The following is a 13,876-nucleotide window of genomic DNA, read 5'->3' on the forward strand; positions in this document are numbered from 1 at the left end:
AGGTTAAAAGTTTGAGAGAGCCATGATTTTCAAGGGATATTGGAAACTTGGTTAGGAAAAAGAGAGGTATCTACAATAAATATAGGCAGCATGAGGTGCTCAAGGAATATAATGAATGTAAGAAGAATCTTAAGAAAGAAATTAAAAAAGCTAAAAAAAGATACAAGGTTGCTTTGGCAAGTAAGGTGAAAATAAATCCAAAGGGTTTCTACAGTTATATTAATAGCAAAAGGATAGTGAGGGATAAAATTGGTCCCTTAGAGCAGGGGTGTCAAACTCATTTTAGGTCACGGGCCGGATTGAGCAAAATGCAGCTTCATGCGGGCCGGATCAGTCGGACGCGTGCGAACGCAGCTTTCGTTGCCTCCATTTTTTCAGCCTGCTCTCATGTGTCTCAGTCTCTGCTATAACTACAAAGTGTTTCACTTTACAAATTCCGTTTCTTATGAAGAAGATTGCCGAGCAAGACTGCCGAATAAACACTAAAAACCCTGAAAACCTGGTACCTGAATAAACTCAGCCATAGGCGCTTCGATTACTGGGGCCAGCTTTAATAGTAATTAGATATTATCTCGCGGGCCAAAGATAATTCCACCGCGGGCCGGATTTGGCCCACGGGCCTTGAGTTTGACATATATGCCTTAGAGAATCAGAGTGTACAGCTATGTGTGGAGCAGAAAGAGATGGGGAGATTTTGAACAATTTCTTTTCTTCAGTATTTACTAAGGAGAAGGATATTGAATTGTGTAAGGTAAGGGAAACAAGTAGGGAAGTTACGGAAACTATGACGATTAAAGAGGAGGAAGTACTGGCACTTTTAAGGAATATAAGAGTGGATAAATCTCTGGATCCTGACAGGTTATTCCCTAGGACCTTGAGGGAGGTTAGTGTAGAAATAGCAGGGGCTCTGACAGAAATATTTCAAATGTCATTAGAAACAGGGTTGGTGCCGGAGGATTGGTGTTTTGCTCATGTGGTTCCATTATTTAAAAAGGGTTCTAAGAGTAAACCTAGCAATTATAGGCCTGTCAGTTTGACATCAGTGGTGGGTAAATTAATGGAAAGTATTCTTAGCGATGGTATATATAATTATCTGGATAGACAGGGTCTGATTAGGAGCAGTCAACATGGATTTGTGCGTGGAAGGTCATGTTTGACAAATCTTATTGAACTTTTTGAAGAGGTTATGAGGAAAGTTGACGAGGGTAAAGCAGAGGATGTTGTCTATATGGACTTCAGTAAGGCCTTTGACAAGGTTCCGCACGGAAGGTTAGTTAGGAAGGTTCAGTCGTTAGGTATTAATATTGAAGTAGTAAAATGGATTCAACAGTGGCTGGATGGGAGATGCCAGAGAGTAGTGGTGGTTAACTGTTTGTCAGGTTGGAGGCCGATGACTAGTGGTGTGCCTCAGGGATCTGTACTGGGTCCAATGTTGTTTGTCATATACATTTATGATCTGGATGATGGGGTGGTAAATTGGATTAGTAAGTATGCAGATGATACTAAGGTAGGTGGTGTAGTGGATAATGAAGTAGGTTTTCAAAGTTTGCAGAGAGATTTAGGCCAGTTAGAAGAGTGGACTGAGTGATGGCAGATGGAGTTTAATGCTGATAAGTGTGAGGTGCTACATTTTGGTAGGAATAATCCAAATAGGACATACATGGTAAATGGTAGGGCATTGAAGAACGCAGTAGAACAGAGTGATCTAGGAATAATGATGCATAGTTCCCTGAAGGTGGAATCTCATGTGGATAGGGTGGTGAAGAAAGCTTTTTGTATGTTGGCCTTTATAAATCAGAGCATTGAGTATAGGAGTTGGGATGTAATGTTAAAATTTTACAAGGCATTGGTAAGGCCGAATTTGGAGGATTGTGTACAGTTCTGGTCACCGAATTATAGGAAAGATGTCAACAAAATAGAGAGAGTACAGAGAAGATTTACTAGAATGTTACCTGGGTTTCAGCAGCTAAGTTACAGGGAAAGATTGAACAAGTTAGGTCTTTATTCTTTGGGGCGTAGAAGGTTGAGGTGGCACTTGATAGAGGTATTTAAAATTATGAGGGGGATAGATAGAGTTGACGTGGATAGGCTTTTTCCATTGAGAGTAGAGGAGATTCAAACAAGAGGACATGAGTTGAGACTTAGGGGGCAAAAGTTTAAGGGTAACATGAGGGGGAATTTCTTTACTCAGAGAGTGGTAGCTGTGTGGAATGAGCTTCCAGTAGAAGTAGTAGAGGCAGGTTTGGTATTGTCATTTAAAACAAAATTGGATAGGTATATGGACAGGAAAGGAATGGAGGGTTATGGGCTGAGTGCAGGTCAGTGGGACTAGGTGAGAGTAAGCATTCAGCACGGACTAGAAGGGCCAAGATGGCCTGTTTCCATGCTGTAATTGTTATATGGTTATATATGGCCATTGCATCACCATGAAGTCACTGAACAATTGTGATGAACATTACATTATATGGTTATATGGTTATATATGGCCATTGCATCACCATGAAGTCACTGAACAATTGTGATGAACATTACATTATATGGTTATATATGGCCATTACATCACCATGAAGTCACTGAACAATTGTGATGAACATTACATTATATGGTTATATGGTTATATATGGCCATTGCATCACCATGAAGTCACTGAACAATTGTGATGAACATTACATTATATGGTTATATGGTTATATATGGCCATTGCATCACCATGAAGTCACTGAACAATTGTGATGAACATTACATTATATGGTTATATGGTTATATATGGCCATTACATCACCATGAAGTCACTGAACAATTGTGATGAACATTACATTATATGGTTATATGGTTATATATGGCCATTACATCACCATGAAGTCACTGAACAATTGTGATGAACATTACATTATATGGTTATATGGTTATATATGGCCATTACATCACCATGAAGTCACTGAACAATTGTGATGAACATTACATTATATGGTTATATGGTTATATATGGCCATTACATCACCATGAAGTCACTGAACAATTGTGATGAACATTACATTATATGGTTATATGGTTATATATGGCCATTACATCACCATGAAGTCACTGAACAATTGTGATGAACATTACATTATATGGTTATATATGGCCATTGCATCACCATGAAGTCACTGAACAATTGTGATGAACATTACATTATATGGTTATATATGGCCATTACATCACCATGAAGTCACTGAACAATTGTGATGAACATTTTGGGCATCCTTCATTTTCCGTGAGTTTCTGTGGGCCCTCGTGACAAACGGGAAGGGAAGCTTTAGTGGGGTTGAACAAGTTGTTGTTTGTCCTTGGCATTTCTTTTCAGAATCAGAACTATTCTAGGCCATGGCAATTTTGAGGCTGTAAGTAAATACAGCAAAAGGAGCAGCACCAAAAGGGACCCAGTAGTTAATCTCCCATCATAGGCTAAGTCAGTCCATTTGCTCAAATCCTATTGATCAGATCAAAAGGAGGAGAGTGATTTTGTTTTGCACGAGAACCAACACTACTTGTCCTTAAAGCTGCATTTGTTTTTTAAAGTAAATTGAAAGAAATATTGTGCAAGTCTGCACAAAGCTAGAAGTAAATGTCCTACTGTACAAGTGGTTTGGGTGTGGAAGAAGAAATGAAACAGCGGTTCAGGATTAGCCAGGTTTCTCTGGCAACTTGGAGTATTTAACAAAGCATTCGATTTGTTCACAGCCTATGAGGAGAGGATGGAGATGTTTCTCCTGCTCAGTAAAGCTTTGAAGCCAGAGTAACACAAAGCGTGACAGGAACTCCGCAGCCCAACGTACATCTCTAGTGGAAAATGGCCAGTTGATGTTTCAAGTCAAGACCCTCCATCTGTTAATCATCTGAAGGGATTCAACCAGAAGTGTTAACTTTCATCTGCAGATGCTGCCTGACCCAAGATACTCGTGAGTAGCTCCAGCTTTCAGCATCTGATGTTGAATACAGCCGTGAAAGAAACAAACATTAATCATTATGATTAGCTTTGAAATGTAATACATGTCCGCTAATTTAGCTAATTTCCTGGAAGCTACCGATTACTCAATTCAGTATTATAAATGTTGGAAGATTATTTCAACCTCAGCCATTTAAGAGATTTGAAAGATATGTCCAGAAGCAGGAAGAAAGCATTAGTGCTCAAATAGATGTTCTCAAAGATCTAACATGATTTTATAATTTTGGGAAGCTTTTGGAGTGTGCACCCAGAGGACAGGTCTGTTATTAGTTCAATAGAGTGGTCTTCAAGCTCTTTTCAGATGATACACTTTATTCAAGTGGTTTGCCCGTAGACATTTGAAAGTGATAGCAAGCTTACTGGTCCTCAAAACACTGTGTAGATAAGGAATCAGAGATAGTAACCTATTTTTAACAGCTCATACCTATCAGAAAACTGAGAGGTTTAAAGATCCAACAGAAACCACTGGATTTTATGTGCAGCTTTGAAGTTTCCATGGACATGGTAGTTTGGAACGTGAGGGAATACAGTCGGTACCGGGTGCAACATTACAGATAATTGAACAACATCTCCTGAAACAAGAAACAAGATCGAGAAACAATGACTGAGTCCTGTGACTGCAATAACGTTTAGAGTCTCGCCGACAATCGCCCTTCACCTACTCCTTCAAATTCACTGTGCAGGTCAGAACTCAGGACAGTAGCTTTTAAAAAAATGGGAGTCAAAACAACAGGACCGTGGTATTAAATGCAAACTCAATACAGAGAGAGTTAGATTCCCATAAAAATCCAACATTACGGGAACCCGGGCAACAATTACAACCACTGCGGACAGAGCAGGGTTGACCATGAATAGCATCTAGGCTGTGAGATAGACTGACAACCCTGCAGGCCATCTGATTCCGGGGAACGATACAAACGACAGGTAGTTTGTTCACTGGATTGAGACAATACAAGAGGACAGCTCAGCATGACCACTGGAATAAGTAGGGTAGCCAACAATTCCTGGTCTCACTGGCATACACACGAATGAGTGTGTACATATAGCAAAGACACAAGTGCACCGTACACACCCTTTGATCCACAAAAAACAATAGTCCCAAAAGACCAACCTTTTAACCTACCCTAAGATCAATCTAGCCCTTCCCTCACGTATAGCCCTTCATTTTTCTATCAACCGTGTGCCCAAGACTTCCTTAAATGCCCTAATGTATCTGTCTCTGCCACCACCCCTGGCAGGATGTTCCACTCTGTGTAAAAACCCTTGAAGGTAGTGGTTAGCACAATGCTTTACAGTACAAGCAACCTGATGCTTGTCATAGAGTATCTACATGCCAGTAGGCCAGAGGGTGAACAGATGCCAGACAATGTGTCTGGAACACCAGCATTTCCTGCTGAAACCACAAATCCTCTCCTGCAGACATCAGGTTTGATTTATGTACTGTAGCTTTCTCCACCTCTTTGTCTTTTTGTTTAATTTGATCAGCAAGCATGGGGACTATTGCTTTTACTGCTTGTCTCTCTCTCCGTTCTTTCAAACTTTGCATTATTGCCAACTTTTCTACAAATTCCTTGTGCCTCTGAACATGATGACACCCTTGAAGCTTAATCCATTCTTATCAACTCCTTAAATGCAACGTTCGGTCAGCTGAGCCCACTCTATCAGAGATACTTCCTGCGTTCTACCCATCCATCTACCATCTCTGCAACCTAAACCTGACTTGCTTTCTGTCTTCCCCAGTTTTGATCAGGGGCCTTTGAACTTGAAACATTAACTGTTTCTTTTTCCACAGATGCCGCCTAACCTACTGAGTGTTTGCAGCATTCACTGTTTTTATTATCAATATGAGCAGTCCTTTATGATACTTACGGCAGTAATAAGAGGGAATGTGATAACTGCACCAAGGTAGTAGTTTGCCAGAAACCAAGCACTGTTTGCAATTCCCCACAGCAATCCTGAGAAGAAAGCTAGGAAAAAAGGAATGGAGAATTATTAAGTGTTAGCAGATGACTGTTGGCATCTGTAAAAGTACTGTTAGGGAAATTAATCAGTAAGTGTTAGCAGCTCGTGATTTATCTTAAGGAGCTGATTATTGATTTTAGTAGGAGGAAACCATGAGCCAGTCTTCATCGGAGGATCAGAGGTGGAGAGGATCAGCAACTTTAAATTCCTCCGTGTTATCACTTCAGAGGACCTGGTCCTGGGCCCAGCACATAAATGTAATTACAAAGAAAGCACAGCAGCACCTCTACTTCTTTAGGAATTTGTGAAGATTCGGTATGACATCTAAAACTTTGATAAACTTCTATAGATGTGTGGTGGAGAGTATATTGACTGGCCACATCACCGCCTAGTATGGGAACACCAATGCCCTTGAATGGAAAATCCTACAAAAAGTAGTGGAGTTCATCATGAGTAAAGCCCTCCCAACCACTGAGAACATCCACATGAAGCATTGTCATGGGAAGGCAGCACCAGTCATCAAGGACCTCACTATCCAGGTCATGCTGCCATCAGGAAGGAGGTACAGGAGCCTCAGGACTCACACCACCAGGTCCAAGAACAGTTATTACCCTTCAACCATCAGGCTCTTAAACCAGAGGGGATAACTTCAGTCAACTTTTCTTGCCCCATCACTAAACTGTTCCCACAACCCATGGACTCACTTTCAAGGACTCTTCATCTCATGTTCTAAATATGTATCGCTTATTTATTTGTAATTATTTATTTATTTTTGTATACGCACAGTTTTGTTGTCTTTTGCAAACTGGTTAAACACCTAAACTGGTGTGGTTGTTTCATTGACTTTATTCTGGTTATTATTCTATTATGGATTTATTGAGTATGCCACAAGAAATTGAATCTCAGGGTTGTACATGGTGTCACATATGTACTTAAATAATAAAATTCCTTTGAACTTTTTTGAACTTTTCCAGGAGTATTCAACAATAATTAAGCTCTCATTAGATCATCAAAAAGTGCAATGGATCAGATATACAAACCCTGCTTCTTGCTAGCCAAATCAGTTTGTTATTGCACCAAACACTCAAACATTACTGAATCCTCTGAGAATGTGGCTTTGGATCTGGAAGATTAAAAGCAATCCAAGCTTTCTATCAGTTTTCAGAGAAACACTGTAGGAAATAAATACAGTGAAAACTTTGGCTTCTGTCACTGCTTGAAGAAGCAAGTTTCAAACTGCATTGAACCACTTAATTCACTTAAAAAAATACAACCAGCATAAAGTTTAGGTGGTTATGAGAATCATCAGTCTAATGTGCCATCAAGTTTCTGTCAATTAAATCTTAATTTCTAAATTTTCTGGAATAAGCTTTTAACCGATTGTTATTGAAATGGATGCGGAAAGTCTTTGACTTTGTGGTCGTTCAAGGATGAAGACCCTTCACTCTCTTCATTACACATGCAGTTGTTAGCTTCTTCATTGCCTTTCTAAACATCTGAGCCTTATTTAGATAACTTTTTTGCGAATAACAACTTCCTGGTGAAATGTTAATTTTCATATTCAGCAGTTTGAAGTTATGTTCCCTGGTCCACAAATGGCAATTGAGTCCTGTGTAATTTTCAGGAACATCCCTTTACATTCTCTTTACTTCATTAATCCTAATTTATGATCAATTCATTTCCTCATTATCTGGCTAAAAACACATGTCTGCCTAAGCTTTTCACACAAGTCAGTCCCCGGATGTTGTGGCTGAAGCTCAGGGATCTTTCAGCAGGTGATAAACACAAGAGACTCTGCAGAGGCAGGAGGTATCGAGTAACACACAAAAGCAAGAGAAAATCTGCAGGCACTGGAAATCCAAGCAACACGGACACAAAACGCTGGAGGAACTCAACAGGCCAGGCAGCATCTATGGAAAAGAGTCAACAGTCGACGTTTCCGGCCGAGACCCTCCAGCAGAACTGGAAAAAGAGATGAGAAGTCAGAGTGTGAAGGCGAGGGAGGGGAGGAAGAAGTACAAGGTGGTTGGTGAAATCCGGAGGGGGAGGGGTGAAGTAAAGAGCTGGGAAGTAGATTGGTGAAATAGATAAAGGGCTGGAGAAGGGGGAATCTGATCGGAGAGGACAGAAGGCTACGGATGAAAGGGAAGCAGGAGGAGAACCAGAGGGGGGTGATGAGCAGGAAAGGAGATTAGGTCAGAGAGGGAAATGGGACTGGGGAATGGTGAATAACAGGGGTGGGGGGCAGTTACCAGAAGTTCGAGAAATTGATGTTGAATACACAAAAGCTACTGGGTGACCTCAGCAGGTCAGGCAGCGTCTGTGGAGGGGATCAAACAGCTATTGTTCATTGCTGAGGCCCTTCATCAGGACCGGAAAGGAAAGGGAAAGAAGCCAAAATGAGAAGATGGGGCAAGGGGAAGGAAGACAAGCAAGGAATGTGAAGGTGAAACCAGGTGAGCGGGAAATACCAGGGGATGGGGAGGGGGGAATGAAGTGATAGGCAGAAAAGACAATGGGCTGGAGAAGAAGGAATCTCATACGAGAGGAGAGTGGGCCATGGAGAAAGGGGTACCTGAAGGAGGTGATGGGCAGGTAAGGAAAAGAGAAAGGTAAGAGCTGACCCAGAATGGGGAATGGAAAAAGAGAAGTGGGGTGGTGTTGGGGAGAAATTACTGGAAGTTAGCAAAAGCCATGTTCATGTTGTCAGGTTGGATGCCACCTAGATGGAAAATGAGATGTTTTCCCTCCAACCTGAAAGTGGCATAATTGTGGCAGTAGAGGAGGTCATTGTCTGACATATTGGAATGGGAAGTAAAATAAAATAGGCTGCCACCAGAAAATCCCACCACTTGTGGCAGACAGAGCAAACAGGCTCAGTGTATGTTCCAGCATGTCTCCAACATCTTGGAAAGAAACTCAAAGCTCCGCACTGTTTTCTCCACTCAAATTCTTTATGAGGCTTCAAATTATACATTGGAATTTATAACCGATACAACTGTGCCAACACATAAAGTGGACTGAAATTGAAAATGAAGGAGTCCAAGGCATGGACGGGATATTGAAGTTTGATTGTGACTCTATTGTAGAGGTACTTGACTGTTTGGATTTAATAACCTTATTGCTTAATGTTTGTATTGGCAAAAATCAGAATAAGAATCAGATTTATTATCTGCTTTGTGATGCCATGAAATTTGTTGTTTTGCACCAGCAATAGTGTGCGAAGACATCAAAATGGCTAAAAAAGTACAACATAAATGCTGCAAAAATAGGAGTACTGAGGTAGTGTTCACGGACCATTCAGAAATCCGATGGTGGAGGGGAATAAGCTGTTTCTGACTCACTGAGTGTGGGTCCTCGTGCTCCTGCACCTCCATCTTGATGGTAATAATGAGAAGAGAGGCAAATCCCAGATGGTGAGGGTTCTTAGTGATGAATAGCACCTTCTTGAGGCATCACCTTTTGATGTTGTCCTTGATGGTGGGGAGCATTGTGCCCACGATGGAGCTAAATGAGTCTCCAACCCTCTGCAACCTCTTGCAATCCTATACATTGGCACCTCCATACTAAGCTCTAATGCAACCAGTCAGGACGCTCCACACCAAACACCTGTAGAAACTTGTAAAAGTTTCACTGCTAATTTTGTAGCATATTTCATTTAATGGTTTTCTGTAGAAGCAGTGTGTTCTGCTGGTAGGGTTTGGGTTACCATTAAAGATAAGAGTTGTGATAGCTTAGGAATGTGTGTCATCCAATCAGGATGGCAGAATTGGGAGAAGGTTCTAGAGAACACTGTGTGGAGAGGTTTTTGTGATGGACACTGCGGTGGGTCAAGGTCTTTTACAGTGGGAGATGGAAAGAGAAGAATCTCAAGAGAACCAGCCATAGGATTTGATCCAACAGGAATGTGCAATTTGATGGTGTCCAAGAGGAGAATTTCTACTGGTGATCAGTAAATAGGAGTTAGTGCAGTGAGTACATCAGGCACGGCTTTTGGAAGATTTGAGTTCCAATTTTATACACATTTGACTGTTTTAATTATACTGGGAACTTTTGTTTTTTTCCCTTTATTTTTCTTCTTTCTTCTTTAATAATGGTTTAGTTAAATAAGTATACTTTCTTTACAATTGTATGCAGTGTATGATCTGTTATTTCTTGCCAATGCCAAATTGCATGGGGGCAGTAGTTACACAGTATTTACACAGATCGGGTTTGGGTGGGTGAGGCATCGCAACTTCCCTGTTTTGGTGGGATCCAAGTTAAATCGACCCTAGACCCTAGACGTATGGAGTCTGGAGTCTGAGAAAGGTGGTTTTCTCACCACTGAGTCCAGTGGCTGTTACTGATGGGCTAATGAACTGCATCTCCAGAGATGCCAGGTAAAAAGGGGCTCCATTGTGGGGGCTCATCCGAGACTGGAGTATCTGAATACTGTGTAATTGCTCAAAGAATTGATTAAGTGGTTTGTGTGTTTAAGCGTGTTAAACTATTGTCCAGGAAAGTGATTAGGATATGTGGTTATGGATGCTGCAGGAATTAAGTGTTGATGCAATTCAAAGAGATTACTCGTAACTAAAGCTTGTGTTCTGAGTGGGGTGGATATTGCAGCCCAGATGAATCGTTGATTATGGTTTTAAGTAATGTTAAAGTTTTAAGGAAAGTTACGATCATGGAATTGCAGTTTTACCAAATGGCGGACAAAGATGTCATTTTAGTTCAGACTGACAATGACATGAGAGGAGTGGATCTGCCTGTTACAATTGGGGTACCTGGAGAAGCAGAGCAATGGGAAATCCAGACTTTCAGAGAAGATGGAAGTGTAGGCAAGGGTGCCGATTTGGAAGCCGAGTTTCCTATAGCTGAGGATGGAGACTTTAAAGACAAGTTGCTCTCATTTCTGCGGAGTGACAGGAAGCAGTTGTCTGTTGTGGAGAGACTAATGAGTCCTTCAGCGAGGGGTGAAAATTTTGAGTTGGTATTGGCAATTATGTCACTGATGGATAAACTGTAAAGTGCACTGACACACAGTCAAAGTTATCGTAGGCTGAGCATGTTCTCGGGTGTGAAGCCCACCCTGAGGGGAAGGAGGAGTATGAGACTTGGGTGGAGCAGATATCTCAGATGCTGGATGAATGGCAGTGCTCTGATAATGTGAAAGGACAGCAAATGGTAGAGCATCTAAAAGGCCCGGCTGCTAAAGTAGTGAGGTCCTTGAAGGCAGAGAATCCACTTCCCACTTCTGCAGGCTACATGCAAGTGCTAGAAGCATTGTTGGCATGCTGGGAAGCCCAATAGAGATCATGGTGGAGTTCCAGGAGAAAGGGGCGAAACTTCCTGCCTACATTGTTCAGCTACAGAGACAGCACAAAGGGGCCATTCATCCGGCTGAGGCAAATTAACTAAAAGGTTGGACCACCTGGCAAAGGGCACATAGTCACGAGACGTGATTGCTTTAAGCCTCTGAATATCTCGTAGGATGCACTCTCTCCCTCGTTTGGTGAGCTGATCAGAGAAGTAAGAGAGAAGGAAAACGCGATGGAGGAGTAGGAGGCTACTTTCCAAAGTGTCATGGAGAAGACTGCTGGGGACATGAGCTTGCTTAAGGTACTGGTGTACCTGGATGATCCCATAGTGCTTGGGTCCACCCTGGAACAGCATGAGAAAAAGCTACTGAAGGTGTTAGACTGCCTGGAAGCTGAAGGGTTAAAGCTGTCACTGGACAAGTGCCAGTTCTGCAAGACAACTGTCAACCATGTTGGACACAGAGTCTCACAGGATGGAGTAGCTACAGATCTGTCTTTGATAGAGGAAGGGACAACACGGCCAAGGCCCATGAATGTGAGAGCCCTGCGATCATTCCTTCTATTCTGTGGGTACTACCAGGGGTTCATGAAGGACTACTCCAAAGTAAGCCACCACTGCCCCTTGAATCAGCTTCTGTGCCGTTACCCCTCCTTGAGGAAGAAAGGAAGGACGATAAAAGGAAAGGATGGTAAAGCTTATCGTAGCCCTTCCAAGCCTTTTGGAGCAAGATGGGATGCAAAATGTGAAGAGGTCTTCCAGTTGCTGAAGGAACTGCTGATGAAAACATCTGTGTTGGCCTTTGCAAACTCCCATTTGCTACAAACAGACACCAGCCAAGAGGGTTTATATCACGATCAGGGTTGAAATCTGGCATTTTTGTCTGCTGGAGTCTGTCACCCTCTGAGCAAAACTATCTCATGCACAAGTTGAAATGGGCTGTGGTAGATAAGTTAAATGGTTATCTACATGGTGCCAAGTTCTAGGTGAGGACTGACGAGTATCCATTGACTTCTATCCTGAACTTGGCAAAACTGAATGCCACAGGTCATTATGGTTGGTGGCATTGTCTGCTTATGACTTCAGCCTGAAGTACAGGCCAGGAGCTGAACGTTCATGTGGATGCATTCATGTGAAGGGCCAGAAATGAACGGATAATGGGAGAGCGTTCCTGCATCTGGAGTAAAAGCAATGTGCCCAGTCTTCTGCCATAGGGAAATCAGAGGCAAGGCCAGGGCAGGATAGAGCTTTGGATCAGTTGGGAGCTTCTGATTGCACCATTCCACAAGCTTACTGCAACTTGACCACTCTGAATATGAAGCAGTAGTTGCCTGCATTGAGTTCTGGAGAAGTGGTGGCCGCACAGTGAGATGATACTTAGAAACACAGAAACATAGAAAACCTACAGCACAATTCAGGCCTTTTGGCCCACAATGCTGTGCCAAACATGTACTTACTTTAGAAATTGCCTAGGGCTATCAATAGCCCTCTAATCTTCTAAACTCCATGTACCAGGAGACTCTTAAAAGACCCTATCATATCCACCTCCACCACCATCGCTGGCAGCCCATTCCACGCACTCACCACTCTCTGTGTAAAAAACTCACCCTTGACATCTCCTCTGTACCTACTTCCAAGCACCTTAAAGCTGTGCCCTCTCATGCTAGCCATTTCAGCCCTGTTAAAAAGCCTCTGACTATCCACATGATCAATGCCTCTCATCATCTTATACACCTCTATCAGGTCACCTCTCATCCACCACCGCTTCAAGGAGAAAAGGCCAAGTTCACTCAACCTATTCTCATAAGGCATGCTCCCCAATCCAGGTAACATCCTTGTAAATCTCCTCTGCACCCTTTCTATAGTTTCCACATCCTTCCTGTAGTGAGGTGACCAGAACTGAGCACAGTACTCCAAGTGGAGTCTGACCAGGGTCCTATATAGCTGTAACATTATCTCTCAGCTCTTAAACTCAATCCCACGATTGATGAAGGCCAATACACTGTACGCCTTCTTAACCACAGAGTCAACCTGCGCAGCAGCTTTGAGTGACCAAGAATGTTCCTGGTTCTCTTTCACTTCTTTCAAGAGAAGCAACGCATCATCAGTAGACAAAAGCAGGAGCTGTATTTCCGCGAACATAAGGTGTATTTTTTTCATGAAGATTTTAGTGCGGAGCTGGGGAAAAAACGAGCAGTGTTCAAGGAGGTGAAATCCCTACTTTACGGGAAAGTGGTCAGGTTTGGCCTCTTGTATCCTGCCTGGCTCCAGGTCATCAATGAAGGTAAAAAGCATTATTTCGATGCACCAAAGGTGGCCAAAGAGTTTTACCATTCGCGCTGGAAGAAGAATGAGAACAGCAATGACTTTTTTTTAGGTTACTCATGCAGCTTTGAAGGGGTCTCCCGCCAAGGGAAACTGTTGATTTTCGCAATTCACTTCTTGTGAAACACGATCAGGTTGAACTGCTATGCTGCGGAATCTGATAAACAAAAACTTTCAACCAGCAAAATGTAAATATTTGTGATTTGCATCTCTGGTGTTTAGTTTCCTAGTTTCTTTTGTGTTTTTAATGCTTTGCTTGACCTGTGTTATCTTTAGCCTATATATATCAAAGGTAGAATA

At 42.2% G+C, this 13,876-nt stretch overlaps 1 protein-coding gene across 1 annotated transcript in view; it reads right to left on the bottom strand.

The window, feature by feature from the left end:
* The window catches only part of LOC140737557 (transmembrane protein 144-like), a 153,364-nt gene that overhangs the window by 24,659 nt on the left and 114,829 nt on the right, over positions 1 to 13,876 (bottom strand). Inside the window, exon 10 of the mRNA XM_073063999.1 lies at positions 5,858 to 5,955. Within this exon, the coding sequence (XP_072920100.1) occupies positions 5,858 to 5,955 (98 nt within the window). The remainder of the gene's footprint in view (positions 1 to 5,857; positions 5,956 to 13,876) is intronic.

The sequence above is a fragment of the Hemitrygon akajei genome, chromosome 13, assembly GCF_048418815.1.
Source record: "Hemitrygon akajei chromosome 13, sHemAka1.3, whole genome shotgun sequence".
Classification (NCBI taxonomy): Eukaryota; Metazoa; Chordata; class Chondrichthyes; order Myliobatiformes; family Dasyatidae; genus Hemitrygon; species Hemitrygon akajei.